Source organism: Bufo bufo, chromosome 6 (assembly GCF_905171765.1).
Source record: "Bufo bufo chromosome 6, aBufBuf1.1, whole genome shotgun sequence".
Classification (NCBI taxonomy): Eukaryota; Metazoa; Chordata; class Amphibia; order Anura; family Bufonidae; genus Bufo; species Bufo bufo.
Window position 1 is genome coordinate 361502620 of NC_053394.1, and position 20280 is coordinate 361522899.

The following is a 20280-nucleotide window of genomic DNA, read 5'->3' on the forward strand; positions in this document are numbered from 1 at the left end:
AGCTGTCTAATGACAGCTAGGTGATCAGTGGCAGCACGGGCCACCGGCAGATTGCAATGTAACCAGAAGCTTTTATACATCGGGTTACAGATAAGAGCCTACTGCCGCGACGTATAAAGTTGTGCGGTGGTAGGCAAGTGGTTAACAAAAAAATATATAAATAGCACAAACACTCCGGCGGTCCCCACAGTCTTTGATTACATACAGCCAGCACAGTGGTGTCAGAAATCACGTGTTATACTACTGGCATCAAAGCTATGAGAGCCATGATGCCAGTGGTACAGGACACCAAGGCTATGTTCAGTCTAGGTTTCCGATACGGCATATCTATGGTGGCTCCGTTATGGACTGAAGTCAAGACCCTTGTGTGAAGAGACACAAAACACAAATCATTTATCTTCTAATGCAGAGGCCGGCTAAATACAATGCAAACAACCTGAAGGTTTATTAAAAATATCTTTTAATAAAAAGACCAAGGAGACACCAGCTGGTGTTTCAGACGTACATTCTAGACAAAACCGGTTACCTCCCAAACTTCCACCATCTTCTTTATTAAATATGATCAGTTATAGTAAAAATGGCATTTGGAGCGTTTGTTTTATAAAATTAATTTAATTCCAGATCATCAGATAAATTCAATTCCTTCATACTTTACGTTACCAATCTTCGTCTCGGGTAACAGGACTCGACCATCCAAAATGAAGACTGTGATGTACGTCGCCACTTCCCCGTTGTTCTCTTCCGATTTCAGAGCTATGATCATCTGATCGTCTGTGCTTGGGATGAATTTGAACGAGGAGAATCCATGGGTGGGATTTTGTGTTCCCACGTGAGAAAGCGTTATGTCAGAGAAATCAGCAGACGCTCGTAGGAGGATGTTCGTACCGCGCATTTCGTCCTCTTTCTCGCTGTACCGTTCTTTACTGGCGCGGCGTGGCAGGAAAAACCAGCTATGTAGCGAATCGCTCCAGGCTGCAGACTCATGGATCAAGTAACCTGGATTGTGAAGAAAAAGGTATAAAAGGTGTGACACATGGTGGAAATTATAGCAAAGCAGCAAATAATGACTGGAAAAGAGCTTGCTCCCGATAACTGTTCTTCACAAAGGAACCGCCGATCGCCCCAATCAAAGAGTAAATGCCCGTTCATCAAGTGAAAGCATTGACACAGACAACAAATTCTGGGCAACAGATCATCCTGTGTAAACAGGGATTTGCTGCCCAGTGGCAATGATTCTCTACGGGGATGAATGATCACAGTAGTGATTGATCGCCCCCCTATAGAGGAGATGATCACATCCTCTAACAGGCAGGCAATTATCGAGTTTGTTCCGAATAAACTGTATTGTCCGAAAAAGTGTGCAGCTTAGGAGCAGACTACCCCCTAGGTCCTAAGCTGTGGCCCAAATAAAACCCTCTCCTGTCTGCGTTACACCCATACCCGTGACTCTGTGTTGTGCCATTCAAGCAGATTTGACCTCAGCGTTCACAGGACTATGCCAGTTCCTGGTGCTGCTGGAACTGGAAGCAGCCGGAAACGGGGCAGCACTGTGGGCATGGTGGGACTATGGCAGATCAGCAATTAATATATTTTTTTTTGTGGGACACAAGTTAGGACTACTTGTGTTGCCAACCCCTTTAAAGCTAGGCCCTGACAGAGTAAATTAATATTCTTTTCATGAGACAATCCCCCTTTACGGAATGGCCTATAGGGACTTAAAGGGTTACTACAGTCAGCGGCACGTATTACCCGGCCCCCTAGCCACAAGACCGGTCCAGCCCGTACTCTGCCACTCCATTCAAAGTTTAGCTTATGCAGAGTGCTGAATCTCCTTATAGAGACCAGTCCTGTAGGGACACTTATTGGAAGGGCTCCGTGGTATGGAGACTTTTTGGCAATGCTCCTTGGGAAAGGAATATGCAAAGAGGTATTTTCCAAGGAAGAGAACCATCTCGCCAGCGCCACCTATTGGAAATGGCTCCCTAGGAGCCTAAATCTGACTTTTTAAACAAGCCTTGGGATATATGAGAAAGGAACATAGCCAAGCCAGATATCCATCTGTAGACAGCTGTTTCAGGGGTGCTTGCCCCTCATCAGTATGAAGTAAGACTGGATGGCTCAATACTATGGAGAACTTCCAGCGAGTCTCCATACTGGTCTCTTCAAGTACAGCCAGTACCGTGCCAGAATCCTACTCCTTACTGAGGAGGGGCAAGCACCCCCAAACAGCTGTCTAAGGATGGATATTTGGCATGGCTATATTCCCAGGCTTGTTGAAAAGTCAGATTTTGACTCATAGGGAGCCACTTTACAAGGTGGCGCTAGCGAGATGGTTCTCCTTCCTCGGGAGATAGCTCTTTGCCTATTTGAAGTTTAGAGCACTGATGGAAACTGCCGAGCCCTCTTTCCATCAGTACCACGAGCTTTGAATGGAGCGTCGGCGCACAGGCGGCTTCTTCTCACCAGCCATGAACACAGAAGGTAGACATTCCCAAAATCAATAAACCAGCAGGAGGCGCGATAAGTACTGTATGTAATGGCAATACCTAGACACAGGAGCACTTGTGTCTCTCTAAGTAACTGTAATATCCGGCCGATACACAGGACGCCAGGTCCAGCAAACAGATCGCTGCCCATTATACCTTGTACGTGTTCACACACATCCTGTTCTGCATGAGATCTTTGCATTTTAACCCATTAACTCAGGTCTGAAAAGGCAATAATGACCACATAATGTATTTTTTTCATATATAAAAAAAAGAAAAGAAATGAATCGCACATCCAGCTGCTATGCTTGGATCTCATCCCTGCCATATTTGCAGAAAACAGCGCATGTGTACCGCTTCCAATGCTACATGCTGAATGAGGCATTAGTGTACATTTTGATCAAAAGGCATAAGCCCACTCTCCACGCCAGGGTTGCCTTTATGAGTGGGTCCTACTCCAAAATTGGCGCAGTGCTGCACGGTGACCACCAACGCTGTGGCGCCAATTTGGCTGGCGGCGGGACCCAGCAGTCCAACAGCACCCCTGCTGCTTAACTATGCCATACCTAGCACTGGGCCCCACCAACCCGCCAGAAAAACAGCACAGTGGCCCTCGTGCAGTACCGCACCATGTGAACAGTTATTGGGCAAATACACCACTACTCCAGCCTGTGCCCAAAATATCCAACACCAAAAATAGCAGCCAGCATCTTATAGACATTTAAAAAATAAATCTTTATTATAACACAATGGGTAAAAACACACATAAAACCACTAATAACAGATGGTGGTGGAAAGTGGAAAACCAAGGGCTGAGCGCCCTAGCAGGTGACGTGGGTCACTTATAGGAATGATATTATGCAGCATGCATGTAAAGAGGTCACACACAATAATATACATTCTAGTAAAGTGCTAGTGCAATAAATATTCACAGATAGTATATCGTTCCTACAGCAGCTACATCAACCATAGTAACACATTATATCATATCATACCGACCACGTGTCCTGCTCAACGACGCGCGTTCCGCTCAATGCTTCATCAAGGGGCGAATTGTCAAAGCTCTCAGGAGCTTCAGGTAAGGACAACTGTTCACATGGTGCGGTACTGCACGGGGGCCACTGTGCTGTTTTTCTGGCGGGTTGGTGGGGCTCAGTGCTAGGTATGGCATAGTTGGGCAGCAGGGGTGCTGTTTGACTGCTGGGTCCTGCCGCCTGCCGGATTGGCGCCACAGCGTCGGTGGTCGCCGTGCAGCGCCGTGACAATTTTAGAGTAGGACCCACTCATAGAAGCAACCTTGGCGTGATAAGTGTGCTTATGCCTTTTGATAAAAATGTACACTAATGCCTCATTTAGCATAGGAGGCGGTACACATGCGCTATTTAGTGCTGTTTTCTGCTAAAATGGCAGGGATGAGATCAAATGTGCGGTTCATTTCTTTTCTTATTTATAAATGTACAGTAATTTTTTGTTTTGGCGCATGTGGTGCCGCCGCCAATGCAGTGCAATACAAAACATATTAAACCTCATCAGGACAGTCTATAGACTATACATTTTGGGCAATCCACACTTAAAGGGGATCTCTGGGAATTAAGAAAATACTTAAATATCACTTTATTATAAATATATTCCCGAATACTTTTCATTAGTTAGAATTGCTCGTTTGTCTAGCGAGCAATCAGCAGAGGAAATAAAATAGCCGCCGTCCTATTAGTACACACAGAACCTGTCCTAATCACACAGGAGGACAAGATACTTCACAACACTGAGGTAAAGAGCTGCCTCATCCTCCTCTCTATTCTGCTTGTTAGGGATTATGATCCTAAATACAGCTGATAAATAGGTAGGAATGGAGTTCATGAGGAGACATGAAGTACAGAGAGGACGGACAGGACCGACTGTGGTGGAGACTGCATACTGCTGCTCATTATCCACACCCCTCCCTGCTCTGTACTTCATGTCTCCTCATGATCTGGTTAAGGATTTTTTTCTTGAATTAGTGTAGATATTGTTATGTTTTCACTTTTTTTTTTTTTTTTACTTATAATTGTGTATATTTCTGGTGCATCAGATGTTCCTCAGCGAGTCATTTAGGGCCTATTTAAACTGACTTCATCATAGAGATTCATGGTGTAGTCAGTTCATATCTGATCGTGGATCTACTGTACTCACATAATGGTGTGAGAACTGTACAACAGCCTCAGGATCAGATAGGAACTGACTGCATCATAAATTACTATGGGACAGGAGAGCCACGGTCGGCCCAGGAGATCACGGTCATGTGAATCAGCTTATATTTTGCACTTTTTAAAGTGTAACTGGGGCCCAGATGGGGATCCATCTGGGCCCCATTTACAAGAGAAAACATCCCATGGGTGCTACCTGTAACTGGCAGAGCTCATCTGGGTCTGCTTACACTCCGCAGCTATACTATGCTTGGAGACCACCGGTGATCACCTGATCGCCGGCTCCCATAGAATCCCATAGAATCAGCGGCGTTGTCACTTCCTCTATTCACTGCACAGTAGTCACTGAGCGCCATGTGGTTGTTGTAAACCGCTCTTGCAGTGACACAATAGACAGAGCCTTGAAGAATAACGCAGCCTGTATTCATTTACCTGGGGGCTTTATACCAGCAGCCTCTCGTAAAAAGTTGTAGTTGGGAACCCAATTTTGGTGCTGCACATCACCGCGGGGCCCTACTATCTTTATCCATTCAGGGTTTTCATTCAGCACCTTGCCAGTAGTCGTCGTCCACTCCTTTCCCAGCCCCCCGACATACAAGAGCTCATCTTTTACGGCCAACCATTCAGCTTTAAAACCTATAATAAGAATAGGTAAAAGAACATACAATATTAGTGGTAACAACCATACACAACACCACCCAGCGTGGAGACGGTTATACAATTTGCATGACTGAAGACACTTACAATGCTGCTCTTACACCTCTCCAGAGACAGTTTAATCACAACTGTTAGCTTGACTCATGCAATTTGCAATCAACATTTTAAAGGGGTTGTCTGCTTTTTACTATTTATGACCTCAGGATAGGTCATCAGTATCAGATTGGCGGGGGTCTGACCCCTAGCACACCTGCCGAACAGCTGTTTGAAGAGAAGGCAGCGCTCAGGCAGCCCATTCACTTCTATGGACGGCTCTGTCTGTTCAAGTGCATAGGAAAAAGCCGTCCCATAGAAGTGACTGGTGACGCCATACTTGTAATTACACCTGCTCACCACTGCAATTGCTGTGGAGAGCAGGTAAACAGAGCAAAGAAAGCAGCGCTCATATGAGCGCTGCGTTCTCTTTAAAATGCTTATTGGCGGGGGTGCCAAGGGTCGGAACTGATATTGATGACCTATCCTAAAGATAGGTCAACAGTAAAAAGTGGACAACCCCCTTTACACTGCTGGATATTCAGGCAGATTATCGCTAACGAGCATTCGTACAAATCCTTTCCCAAAGGTGTAATTACAAGTATGGCGTCACCAGTCACTTCTATGGGATGGCTTTTACCTATGCATCTGAACATACAGTTTAAAAGGTGCCACCGATTACCTGATGTAAGAGTGAAAAGCTCGTTCAACGGTTAATAGATAGTTTGTGCGGTCACGTAAATTGTCGTTTGGGGGCCACAGATCATAACATCTAAAATCTAAATACCATCTGCTGCCGGCAAACGAGTCTGTATGGAGATGAGCGATGGCATTAGCGATCTCTCCTCCCAATACTGAGGAGAAGATCGCTGGATGGAAATACAGAGGTCTTCTCCACTGACAAGCAGGTGATTGTCGGGAAGGAACGCTTGCCTTCCTTCCGTCTGCTCCTTCGAGCAGTGTAAATGGGCAATTAACTCTATGAGGTCCTTGACCCGTGTCGATTATGATAAGCACACTACGCTGACTGAAGCGTGAGTGACCAGTATTTAATGCCAGAGATTTCTTGTACAAGTCATTTTAATTCAGAAAGCCAGTAACGTCTTCGAGAGACAACCCAACAAGTTTGGTTGCTCATTACTACTGATAGACTATTCATGCTGTAAATTAACATTCCCAGAAAACTAATTGTTCTACACAAGTAAAAAGTTAGCCATTACATCAAATAGTGACTCCCTATGATAAGTTCTCATGCACATGATATCCAGTGTGCGGAATTCAAACCGCGGATCCGCAAGATACGGATACGGGCTGTGCGCATTTTGCAATTTGCACCCATCAGTAAAAATGCCTATTCTTGTCTGCAAAATGGACAAGAATAGGACATGAGTGCAATCCCAAAAAAAAAAAAAAAAAAAGTGGATCGGACGTGGACCAAAACTATGGTCATATGCCTGACACCAATGACAGGATATTACACATATTCGCTCCAGAAACTGATGCAGGCTTCTTGTATCTATCTTTCCACCAGCAGAGGGTGCAATGTGGGATTACATAGGGGAGAGCGGTGTAAGGGCTCATGCACACGACTGTATGCCCTCCGAGACATACGGTCCGTGAGCGGGCCATATGTCCCGGAGCAGCATACATCGTGCCCACGGGAGTACACAGCATCGTAAGTTACTATGATGCTCTGCGCATCGGGCCGCCCGTGGGACTATTGTCCTGCACTCATATGATATTATGAGTGCGGGACACAGCGATGCTGTGCGCTCCCGTGCGCACGATGTATGCCGCTCCGGGACATAGGGCCTGCTCACGGACTGTATGTCTTGGAGGGCATACGGTCGTGTACATGAGCCCTTACACCACTCTCCAGACTCGCAGTTCCTCCACTGCTGAAGGTCCAGATCCTCCTAGAGATGTGCGGGTCAGGCCCCAGGAGGAGCCTCTGTTAGCTCCTACACCTGGCCATAGGTGCGTCCACATGTCTGTCAATCCGAAGCCAACCCTGGACAGGAAAAGTCAGATGAGCTGCATGCAGTGATCGCACTACGCTTTTTTCGGCCAGAGTAGAAATACTCCTCTTACCGTTTTTGAGGAGTATTTTTAGCCGAGGAGAAGTACAAAGGTGGCAGTAATTCTAATACATAATACGTAGGCCTGCACTTGTTCACATCTGCGTTGGGGGCTCTGTCGTAGATTCTGTCAAATAGACCTCCGTTCCTGTCAGTTAGGCTGGTTCACATCATGTTTTTGTCATTCATTTAAAATGGCCTGAACAGGCGTCTGACGCTTGGACAGGCGTTATTGCGACCTCTGGCTGGATGTGCTACATGTAGTGTGCGCTCCGCTATGGCAACTAGCTGGGAGGAAAAATGCTGCAGTAACTATTTTGTGAGCCTACGTATGCCCACCCTACTATACTATATATACTACAAGAGGAAATACACCAGCTCCCGCTCATCAAGATTAATCACTACATAATGAACTCTGGTAACTTTGCATCAATAGTACAGTGTGTACATGAGGAATAACACTATTTCTGGCCGTCATATCACTTGCATCTGGCATTTTTTTGTAGTTTTGCTGAATCTCTGGTTTGCGGATCTCTCGGACATGGTGGGTATCCACTACGCACACAAAGTAGAGGAAGAAGATCTGTCTCCTATGTAGCTGTGCCTGGCTCCTGTAGTCCAAGTAGGTTAGCTCCCAGAGGACTGCCTGGTCTGGATGGAACGTGTAAAAAGAAATCTTGAAAAGGATGAGAACGTATATACACTGCTCCAAAAAATAAAGGGAACACTTAAACAACACAATGTAACTCCAAGTCAATCACACTTCTGTGAAATCAAACTGTCCACTTAGGAAGCAACACTGAGTGACAATCAATTTCACATGCTGTTGTGCAAATGGGATAGACAACAGGTGGAAATTATAGGCAATTAGCAAGACACCCCCAATAAAGGAGTGGTTCTGCAGGTAGTGACCTGACCACTTCTCAGTTCCTATGCTTCCTGGCTGATGTTTTTGTCACTTTTGAATGCTGCCGGTGCTTTCACTCTAGTGGTAGCATGAGACGGAGTCTACAACCCACACAAGTGGCTCAGGTAGTGCAGCTTATCCAGGATGGCACATCAATGCGAGCTGTGGCAAGAAGGTTTGCTGTGTCTGTCAGCGTAGTGTCCAGAGCATGGAGACGCTACCAGGAGACAGGCCAGTACATCGGGAGACAAGGAGGAGGCCGTAGGAGGGCAACAACCCAGCAGCAGGACCGCTACCTCCGCCTTTGTGCAAGGAGGAACAGGAGGAGCACTGCCAGAGCCCTGCAAAATGACCTCCAGCAGGCCACAAATGTGCATGTGTCTGCTCAAACGGTCAGAAACAGACTCCATGAGGGTGATATGAGGGCCCGACGTCCACAGGTGGGGGTTGTGCTTACAGCCCAACACCGTGCAGGACGTTTGGCATTTGCCAGAAAACACCAAGATTGGCAAATTTGCCACTGGCGCCCTGTGCTATTCACAGATGAAAGCAGGTTCACACTGAGCACATGTGACACACGTGACAGAGTCTGGAGACGCCGTGGAGAACGTTCTGCTGCCTGCAACCTCCTCCAGCATGACCGGTTTGGCATTGAGTCAGTAATGGTGTGGGGTGGCATTTCTTTGGAGGGCCGCACAGCCCTCCATGTGCTCGCCAGAGGTAGCCTGACTGCCATTAGGTACAGAGATGAGATCCTCAGACCCCTTGTGAGACCATATGCTGGTGTGGTTGGCCCTGGGTTCCTCCTAATGCAAGACAATGCTAGACCTCATGTGGCTGGAGTGTGTCAGCAGTTCCTGCAAGATGAAGGCATTGATGCTATGGACTGGCCCGCCCGTTCCCCAGACCTGAATCCAATTGAGCACATCTGGGACATCACGTCTCGCTCTATCTACCAACGTCACGTTGCACCACAGACTGTCCAGGAGTTGGCAGATGCTTTAGTCCAGATCTGGGAGGAGATCCCTACGGAGACCGTCCGCCACCTCATCAGGAGCATGCACAGGCGTTGTAGGGAGGTCACACAGGCACGTGGAGGCCACACACACTACTGAGCTTCATTTTGACTTGTTTTAAGGACATTACATCAAAGTTGGATCAGCCTGTAGTGTGTTTTTCCACTTTAATTTTGAGGGTGACTCCAAATCCAGACCTCCATGGGTTAAAAAATTTGATTTCCATTTTTTTTTTTTGTGTGATTTTGTTGTCAGCACATTCAACTATGTAAAGAACAAAGTATTTCAGAAGAATATTTAATTAATTCAGATCTAGGATGGGTTATTTGTGTGTTCCCTTTATTTTTTTGAGCAGTGTAGATAGAAGGCTACACGCACAAGCAGCGGATCCGCAAAATACGGAGACTGGCCGTGAGCAAAATGTACAAGAATAGGACATGTTGTATAATTTGCAGAATGGCTGCAAGGATGACATCCATGTGCAGTCTACTTTTTTGCGAACCCTTAAGAATGATAGGGGCTTTGCCCCTCATGGTGCCATTAAAACATGGATTTTTGGTTCTGTGGTGTTTTCTTTTTCTCGGGTTTTATTTCTCCTCAGATGTCAAGTGAGCCGGTATTATGCTGGGCAGCTTCAGGATTGGACAATTAGATGGCTGGTCAGCGTTGCCATTGGTTAAATCGGTTGCTGTCCAGTTGCTGGGCCTGTTTCTAATTTTATCTAGTATCCTGATTGGTTTTCAGTGGACTGTGGCGGGAAGGTCACCTATTTATTGAGGCTCCTTACCTGTTGAATTCAGTCGCCGTGTCAAGATCAACAAGAAGCTCGCCCCGCCCTCCCTCCCTGCAGTATTTGTCGCGGTCTTTGTTGATTTTGAGGGGGGTTAGTCGCTCAGAATTCCGGGTGGACATAAATTAATTCAGTAATGGACTTTATTATTTATTCAGAATGGTATTTATAACGGTATTATAAAGTTGGTTGGTTTATGTAACCCCCAAGATTTTAATAAAGACCGCGGCCTTGTCATCCACAAGAGTCTGCATTACTTAACTCAGGGATCCCATGCTGCTCCCCACTTCCTGCTCAGCCAATCACTGAAGGGGAGCACCCGGTCAGTGGGCACCCATACGCACAGAAACGGTTGGATAATGCTCTCTTTTTTCCCCCCATATATATAGTCAGGTCCATAATTATTGGGACATTGACACAATTCTAAAATTTTGGCTCTATACACCACCACAATGGATTTGAAATTAAACAAACAAGATGTGCTTTAACTGCAGACTGTCAGCTTTAATTTGAGGGTATTTACATCCAAATCAGGTGAACGGTGCAGGAATTACAACAGTTTGCATATGTGCTTCCCACTTGTTAAGGGACCAAAAGTAATGGGACAATTGGCTTCTCAGCTGTTCCATGGCCAGGTGTGTGTTATTCCCTCATTATCCTAATTACAATGAGCAGATAAAAGGTCCAGAGTTCATTTCAAGTGTGCTATTTGCATTTGGAATCTGTTGCTGTCAACTCTCAAGATGAGATCCAAAGAGCTGTCACTATCAGTGAAGCAAGCCATCATTAGGCTGAAAAAAACACAACAAACCCATCAGAGAGATAGAAAAAACATTAGGTGTGGCCAAAACAACTGTTTGGAACATTCTTAAAAAGAAGGAACGGACCGGTGAGCTCAGCAACACACAAAAGACCCGGAAGACCACGGAAAACAACTCTGGTGGATGACTGAAGAATTCTTTCCCTGGTGAAGAAAACACCCTTCACAACAGTTGGCCAGATCAAGAACACTCTCCAGGAGGTAGGTGTATGTGTGTCAAAGTCAACAATCAAGAAAAGACTTCACCAGAGTGAATACAGAGGGTTCACCACAAGATGTAAACCATTGGTGAGCCTCAAAAACAGGAAGGCCAGATTAGAGTTTGCCAAACGACATCTAAAAAAGCCTTCACATTTCTGGAACAACATCCTATGGACAGATGAGACCAAGATCAACTTGTACCAGAGTGATGGGAAGAGAAGAGTATAGAGAAGGAAAGGAACTGCTCATGATCCTAAGCATACCACCTCATCAGTGAAGCATGGTGGTGGTAGTGTCATGGCGTGGGCATGTATGGCTGCCAATGGAACTGGTTCTCTTGTATTTATTGATGATGTGTCTGGTGACAAAAGCAACAGGATGAATTCTGAAGTGTTTCGGGCAATATTATCTGCTTATATTCAGCCAAATGCTTCAGAACTCATTGCACGGCGCTTCACAGTGCAGATGGACAATGACCCAAAGCATACTGCAAAAGCAGCCAAAGGGAAAGAAGTGGAATGTTATGCAATGGCCAAGTCAATCACCTGACCTGGATCCGATTGAGCATGCATTTCACTTGCTGAAGACAAAACTGAAGGGAAAATGCCCCAAGAACAAGCAGGAACTGAAGGCAGTTGCAGTAGAGGCCTGGCAGAGCATCACCAGGCATGAAACCCAGCGTCTGGTGATGTCTATGCGTTCCAGACTTCAGGCTGTAATTGACTGCATAGGATTTTCAACTAAGTATTAAAAAGTGAAAGTTTGATTTATGATTATTCTGTCCCATTACTTTTGGTCCCTTAACAAGTGGGAGGCACATATGGAAACTGTTGTGATTCCTACACCGTTCACCTGATTTGGATGTAAATACCCTCAAATTAAAGCTGACAGTCTGCAGGTAAAAGCACATCTTGTTTGTTTCATTTCAAATCCATTGTGGTGGTGTATAGAGCCAAAAATGTTAGAATTGTGTTGATGTCCCAATATTTATATATAAACAAAAAAAAAAAATGTAATCCTGCCAGACAACCCCTTTAACCACTTGTTTTTCTTGATGTTCTCACCTTTATCCACTGTGCCATCTCCGTCCGTTAGTATGACCCACGGTATGGCTTTGCTTCCGTCCAGCCTGTAAATGACCCCTGTACGATCATCCACCGAATACAACTTCCCATTGAACACTATTAGCTCAGACAGTTCCATTCCTCGCCCTTTTTCGGCCAAGTGCGTCTCCAAGACGATGTCCTCTTTCTCCCACTCTACCGTCACTCGGTCGCCACTGTCGAAAAGCGTTAGGTGACCCTTCTTGAGGTAGCTGAACCAAGTGTGGTCTTTGGGGCTGCGGGAGTCCGTGTCCAAATCTGCAATAACTGCAATTTGGTAGCGCAGCCCATCTGGGGTCCTCTGGGGCGGGGTCAGGGGGTAGGTGTCATTATACAGTTCACCCCCTAAGGACTGAACCAGCTTCCAGTTGTGAGCATTAGGCAAGACCGTTCTGGGGCTTGAAGAGCGATGGTAGCCGAGCAGCAACAGCAATAATGCTAAGCCCAATAGGGAAGCTATAATGGCACGCCAGCGTGGCCTGAAACGGGGGTCTGCAGTCTTTGTCATGGAGGCCAAAACAGGGAGACCACCCACACTGATCCGCAGGGGGTTCATAGACTCTTTACATTCCAGTGGTGTGTAGGGATTCATAAGGCATCAGTTTTGCAAGTCAGGACCCTGGTAGAAAATAAGAAGCCGCAATGAATGGAAAAAAAACATCAAGCTGGCGCTAAACACATATTTAAAGGGGTTTTCCGAGATTATTTAACTAATGGCTTATCCTCTGGACAGGTCATCAGTATCTCATCGGTGGGGCCCCGACTCCCGACACCCCCGCCAATCAGGCTACAGGGCTCCTGTGAGCGCCGTGGCCTCCTTACAGCACTGTACATTGTATAGCGGCTGTGCTTGGTACCGCAGCTCAGTCCATTCACTTCTATGGGGCTGAGCTGCGCCATATGAACGATAATGTCACCAATGAATGTGATGTCACTGGCCTAGGGTAAGCTGCGAGAAGGCCGTGGCACTACTGTGAGCGCCAAAGTTAGGTAGAGGCCAGCGCCTCTATATGACTTCAGCGGATCTAACGCCAGCGCAGGGGTTATTAAGACCGACGTCTGAAACACTGTTCTTAATAAATGACCCCCATAGTTTATGACTTTTTAATGCCAATTTTCAGTCGCAAGGGAGAGGCGACTCATGCCATTAACGGGGTTGTCCCATATCGCTAGGATAGGCCACCAATGTCTGATAGGTGCGGGTCCACCATACTTAGAACGGAGCCTACGAAGTGCAGGAGGGCGCACCATGCCTCCATTCATTTCTAAGGGACTACCCAAAACAGCCGAGCGGCTCAAATATTTTCGGAAATGAATGGGAAGAGCACCGCACACGCACGGCCACCGCTCCATTCACTTCTATGGGGCTGACGGAAATAGCCGAGACAGTGCTCGGTTATTTTTGGCAGGCCATAGAAACGAATGGAGGGCGGCAGCGCATGCACGGGAAGCCCCCCCTGCACTTTGCAGGCTCCGTTCTAAGGATAGGTGCAGGTCCCAGAGGTGGGACTCACAGCTATTGGACATTGTCCAAGATGGAAGAACCCCTTTAAGTACTGTCACATAGGCTCAAACAGTCCGCACGTAGGATTACGAGATCTGCAGATAGTTTTACGGGTTGAGATACTGAATCACTCTTTACTATTTAGGTTTAGTTCATGCTTTTTTTTTGGTCATTTTTAGTTACCCAGAGGTGCCTGGTGTGATGAGGTGTAGACTAGGAAAAACTTGTTTCTCAAGCCAACACGGATCTACGCATTTCAGGGTGTGCCGCCCATTAAAGTCATTCTTTCAGCTGCACCTGCTGACGTTTCTCATCTGATAACAGGTGGTTGTGAACTCCCATTTGTCTTCTACATTGGGGCAATGAAAGCAAATGACCCTGGCTTCAGCCGACTCACGGGCCATCACCTGCATGCCTACGCTCCATGCCACGAGGACACGCTCCCTCAACAAGCCCGGGCTCTGTTGACCTCCAGTTGTCGGGCTGAACCTCAGTTGGAATCTGAAGGTCCGGCTGATATTAATCCAAGGCCTCACGCACACAGCCGTATTCTGCACCCGTGTCCAATCCGCATTCTTTACGGACCCATTCATTTTATAGGTCCGCAAAAAAAATGAAAATAAAAAAAAAGAATCATGCGGATGTCAAACTATAGAAGAGGGGTAGCCAACCTCTGGCACTCCAGCTGTTGTGAGACTACAACACCCAGCATGCATACTTACTCTGCTCTTCTCCAAACTCATATAAAAGTGAATGGAGCATGCTCGGAGTTGTAGTTTCAGTACACAGTGTGCTCTCTGCATCCGTATGTCCATTCCGCCGCCCCGTAAAAAAAAAAAAATTGAATATGTCCTATTCTTGCCTGTTTTACGGACAAGGATAGGACCGTTCTATAAGAGGGCAAAATGCAGAACGGCCGGTGTCCGAAATTTGCGGACACCAGAAAGGACCCCGTGCATGAGCAGTCCTGGAAGCACAGGCTGAAGGCGCCTCATCTGGCGCCAACTCACTGCATGATATTAATTTAAGAGGCACTGAGTTCTTAGGACACTGTCAGGTCATGTCAGAGGAGCCGCCAGCAGTTCTGGAGGTGCGGCTGACACACGGGCCGCGTTTCCCTGTCTGCACGCGAACCCTTAGGCCTCATTCACAGGGCAGACTCTGAACGCACCGGAACCGCTCACTGCATAGAACTAAACAACGGAGCGGACACAGAGCTAAGACTATGGCGCGGTCGCATGAAGCACCGCGTAAACCGCGGATGACGTGCTGGGAGATTTTTCCAACACACGCCTTAGGCTTCGTTCACATTGTTGCCATTGATTTCCGTCGTCCTGCTCCATCCCGAACGCTTAAAATAACGGAAGCACGTCTCGCAAATCAATGGCCCACAACGGACCCCAGTGACATCAGAGATAATGGAGCCTCCATCGCTCATCAGACCGGTTGCTATGGGCAACAGCACCACTTGCAGCGGTTCATACATCCTGCCATACAGTTGACGACCAGCGCCGACTTTCCTGTGTCTGACACCCATCAATCAAACATAAATGGGAAGACATGGCACTGGGGGGGGGGGGGTTATAACCCAAATCACATACCTGCCCCTCTATGTACATTGTTGCAACAAGGGATCACAAGCTACAATGTAACATGCAGCCTCCTATGAAGCCCTTACATTGCACAGTGTACAGGAAGCTGCCTCCTGACACCTCTCACCCGGGGGTCAGTGACTGTCTGCGGCTTCTACAATGCCACTCACCGGTGTTCTGGTCCTGGGCTGCCGATGTGCGGAAGATCACTGCTCCATAGTCACAATCCAGCACAGGCACCGCACTTCCGCCTTCCTGCGGCAAACTACAATACCCGGCGTGCCTCGCGAATGGCCTCCCATATTCCCGGCATGCCTCGGGGTGCAGTTGCTAGGCAGCCGCTGCCGCTGATGTGTAACCGACCGTTAAAAGTTGGTACCTGTAAAAAGTTGGTACGCTCGTTAGCGCCTGCGCAGAACTAACTATGGTACCAACATTTCACGGCAAGTGAATGTGAACGCACCATATGGGGGGGGGGTAGGTTAGATTTATGGCCCACGCGCATGCGCCGGGAGCCTTAGCAGAGAGGGTAGGCAAAAATTACGGGCCAGTGCGCACGCGCGGCGGACAGGGAGATCTATCATAACGAAAATGTTCTATTAAATCTCTGTCACTACCGCGGCGCTCAGGTCAGTCTCTCCCTGCTCCCAACACTCAGACATGTTTGCAGTATATGCGGGTGCCTGCGCACATTATATTGGGGGGCTGTCTGCGCATTATATTGGGTGGCTGTCTGCGCAGTATATTGGGGGTGTCTGCGCATTATATTGGGGGTGTCTGCGCAGTATATTGGGGGGGTCTGCGCAGTATATTGGGGGGCTGTCTGCGCAGTATATTGGGGGGGTGTCTGCGCAGTATATTGGGGGTGTCTGCGCATTATATTGGGGGTGTCTGCGCAGTATATTGGGGGGGTCTGCGCAGTATATTGGGGGGCTGTCTGCGCAGTATATTGGGGGGCTGTCTGCGCAGTATATTGGGGGGGTGTCTGCGCAGTATATTGGTGGTGTCTGCGCAGTATATGGGGGGCTGTCTGCGCAGTATATTGGGGGGCTGTCTGCGTAGTATATTGGGGGGCTGTCAGCGCAGTATATTGGTGTCTGCACAGTATATTGGGGGGGTCTGCGCAATATATTGGGGGGGTCTGCGCAGTATATGGGGGCTGTCTGCACAGTATATTGGGGGGCTGTCTGCGCATTATATTGCTGTCTGCGCAGTATATGGGGTGCTGTCTGCGCAGTTTATGGGGTGCTGTATGCGCAGTATATATGGGGTGCTGTATGCGCAGTATTTGGGGTGCTGTCTATGCCGTATATTGGGGGCTGTCTGCGGAGTATATGGGGTGCTGTCTGCACAGTATATGGGGGGCTGTCTGCACATTATATGGGGGGCTGTCTGCACATTATATGGGGGGCTGTCTGCACATTATATTTTGGGTGGGTCTACGCAGTATATGGGGGGCTGTCTGCGCAGTATATGGGGTGCTGTCTGCGCAGTATATATTGGGGGGTGTCTGCGTAGTATATGGGGTTCTGTCTGCGCAGTATATTGAGGGTGTCTCCACAGTATATTTTGGTGGGTCTACGCAGTATATTGGGGGGTGTCTGGGCTATATATTGGGGTGGTCTTTGCATTAGATTGGGGGTGTCTGCGAAGTATATTGTGGTGGCCTGTGCGTTAGATGTTTGGGGGCAGTGTATTACATGGAGGGGCTGTGCGTTACATGGGGGTTAGTGTATTACATGGGGGGCTGTGCGTTACATATGGGGGGCAGTGTATTATATGTGGGGGCTGTGCGTTAGATGAGGGGCTGTGTATTACATGGGGGGCTGTGTATTACATGGGGGGCAGTGTGTTACATGGGGGGGCAGTGTATTATATGTGGGGGCTGTGCGTTAGATGAGGTGCAGTGTATTACATGGGGGGGGCTGTGTGTTACATGTGGGGGGCAGTGTATTATATGTGGGGGCTGTGTGTTACATGAGGGGCAGTGCGTTACATGTGGGGGGGCAGTGTATTATAATTTGGGGGCTGTGCGTTAGATGAGGGGCAGTGTATTACATGGGGGGCTGTGCATTACATGTGGGGGGGGCAGTGTATTATATTTGGGGGAGCTGTGCAGCACGTGTGGCCTGTGTGTTAGATGTTTACAACCCTATTTTCAGCCCAAATTTTTTTCCCCTAGATCTCCTATGCCATGGCATGCTTTTTCCTATGAAACTGCAGCCATCTTGTCACTCGGAGAAGGATGAGAAGCTGCCCCCCAGCCAGAGGGACTGCCCCACATCTGCCACCAAATCCGTCGCTCACTGGATCCAGTAATCTCCGTCTGTGTGTCTCCCACAATCCGTGTGTCTGTCTGCTGTGTATATGTGGACCGTCAGTCTGCATGCACTGCGTCTGTTCTGCCATTTACTCTAACCTGTTTTTTTTTTTTGTTTGTTTTTTGTGTGTCCCAACTCTGACCAGCATGTTCTCCTATGGAACACGAAGTACCTGAAGAGGAATGAAGAAGCCCATGTTTGAGGCCCGCGCCCTCTGACAGGTGACAAGCTGCTCCTGTTTGCACCTCTACTTCAGCATTGTGTACTGTGATCACCGCGAGGTCAGAGGTCGGCAACCATAGGCCGTCCACATGCTGTGAATTACATCTCCCATCATGCTGGCAAAGCATTATGGGAAGTGTAGTCCAAAACATCTGGAATACCAAATCCGTATGAATGAAAAGTATGGTGTGTGACTGGTCAGTAACAAGGGTTGGAGCCTTGACGTGGCGTTACTGCTCACATGTGTATCCATGTGCCAATTCAACCAATGTCAGTGACTGTAATACTGATGAGGTAACTATAAATACTGTGACAATGGAGACGTATCTCCTACACACTGCTTACACCGTGACCGTATCTCTTACACACTGGTTACACTGTGACCGTATCTCCTACACACCGGTTACACCGTGACCGTATCTCCTACACACTGCTTACACTGTGACCGTATCTCCTACACACTGCTTACACTGTGACCGTATCTCCTACACACTGCTTACACTGTGACCGTATCTCCTACACACTGCTTACACTGTGACCGTATCTCCTACACACTGCTTACACCGTGACCGTATCTCTTACACACTGGTTACACTGTGACCGTATCTGCTACACACTGCTTACACTGTGACCGTATCTCCTACACACTGCTTACACTGTGACCGTATCTCCTACACACTGCTTACACTGTGACCGTATCTCCTACACACTGCTTACACTGTGACCGTATCTCCTACACACTGCTTACACTGTGACCGTATCTCCTACACACTGCTTACACCGTGACCGTATCTCTTACACACTGGTTACACTGTGACCGTATCTCCTACACACTGCTTACACTGTGAACGTATCTCCTACACACTGCTTACACCGTGACCGTATCTCCTACACACTGCTTACACCGTGACCGTATCTCTTACACACTGCTTACACTGTGACCGTATCTCCTACACACTGGTTACACCGTGACCGTATCTCTTACACACTGCTTATACTGTGACCGTATCTCCTACACACCGGTTACACCGTGACCGTATCTCCTACACACTGGTTACACTGTGACCGTATCTCCTACACACTGCTTACACTGTGACCGTATCTCCTACACACTGCTTACACTGTGACCGTATCTCCTACACACTGCTGACACCGTGACCGTATCTCCTACACACTGGTTACACCGTGACCGTATCTCCTACACACCGCTTACACTATGCAAGGTTTGGAGTCCAACATTTTTTGAGACCTTTCTCTGATCCACGTCCGCTTGTGGGACCGTGCGGAAAAATCAATGCGGCCTCCCTACCCACCCCCTCAAGGTACCTATCCCCAGGGGTGAGACCCGTGCCCTTACCAGTGGAAACCTGTTGCTGGTTGGGGGGCTGTGACCGTATCTACTACACACTGCTTATACCGCGACCGTATCTCCTACACACTGGTTACACCGTGACCGTATCTCCTACACACCGCTTACACCGTGACCGTATCTCCTACACACCGCTTACACCGTGACCGTATCTCCTACACACCGCTTACACTGTGACCGTATCTCCTACACACTGCTTACACCGTGACCGTATCTCCTACACACTGCTTACACCGTGATCGTATCTCCTACACACTGCTTACACTGTGACCGTATCTCCTACACACTGCTTACACTGTGACCGTATCTCCTACACACTGCTTACACCGTGACCGTATCTCCTACACACCGCTTACACCGTGACCGTATCTCCTACACACTGCTTACACCGTGACCATATCTCCTACACACTGCATATAAAATGACTAAATGGAAACGTACGCCATTCCGAGGATCCGTAATGCGGTTCATTTTGTCCTTTTTTTTTGCCTTCCTCTGGATCAACTTGCAGGATAACCGGCCGAACTGGATGGACAGATGTCTTTTTTCGACCTTATGTACTATGTTACTATTGAAGTCTTTCATGATCTTATCTCCATGACCAAATGAGCCTCTATACCACCATTACTTACATGTTTGTTTGTCTGTAGGGGCATTTTTTACCCTTATATTTATTAAAAGTGAAGTTTTATTTAGTAACTGCCCCCCTCTAGTACACAATTTTCAGCTTTGGAGCAGTATTCAGGAAGAACTTTACCTGTCTATCCTGACCGACCTGCCTTAGTGTGCAGTACAAGGACATCCCTCTTGTCCTTATATCTGACCAGCAACAGGTTTCCACTGGTAAGGGCACGGGTCTCACCCCTGGGGATAGGTACCTGGAGGGGGTGGGTAGGGAGGCCGCATTGATTTTTCCGCACGGTCCCACAAGCGGACGTGGATCAGAGAAAGGTCTCAAAAAATGTTGGACTCCAAACCTTGCATTCACAAGACCC

The 20280-nt window shown here is 47.7% G+C and overlaps 1 protein-coding gene across 1 annotated transcript; it reads right to left on the minus strand.

Moving 5' to 3' along the window:
- Positions 1-421: 421 nt before the first annotated feature.
- CANT1 (calcium activated nucleotidase 1) lies at positions 422-15633 on the minus strand. Its single transcript, XM_040435732.1, has 4 exons — positions 15544-15633; positions 12239-12896; positions 5105-5308; positions 422-996 (listed from the first exon to the last, which is right to left on the minus strand). The coding sequence occupies exons 2-4, from the start codon at positions 12867-12869 to the stop codon at positions 626-628; spliced, it is 1206 nt and encodes a 401-aa protein (XP_040291666.1). The 5' UTR covers positions 12870-12896; positions 15544-15633; the 3' UTR covers positions 422-625.
- Between the last annotated feature and the right edge of the window lie 4647 nt (positions 15634-20280).

What these genes read in the sequence shown, in the direction of transcription:
- CANT1 (XM_040435732.1), bottom strand. Translation starts at nt 12,869, where the DNA reads ATGAATCCCTACACACCACTGGAATGTAAAGAGTCTATGAACCCCCTG. An exon ending in AGATGGCACAGTGGATAAAG is followed by an intron (nt 5,309 to 12,238) that starts GTGAGAACATCA and finishes TTCTTATTATAG; the next exon opens with GTTTTAAAGCTGAATGGTTG. An exon ending in TGCTGGTATAAAGCCCCCAG is followed by an intron (nt 997 to 5,104) that starts GTAAATGAATAC and finishes TTCACAATCCAG; the next exon opens with GTTACTTGATCCATGAGTCT.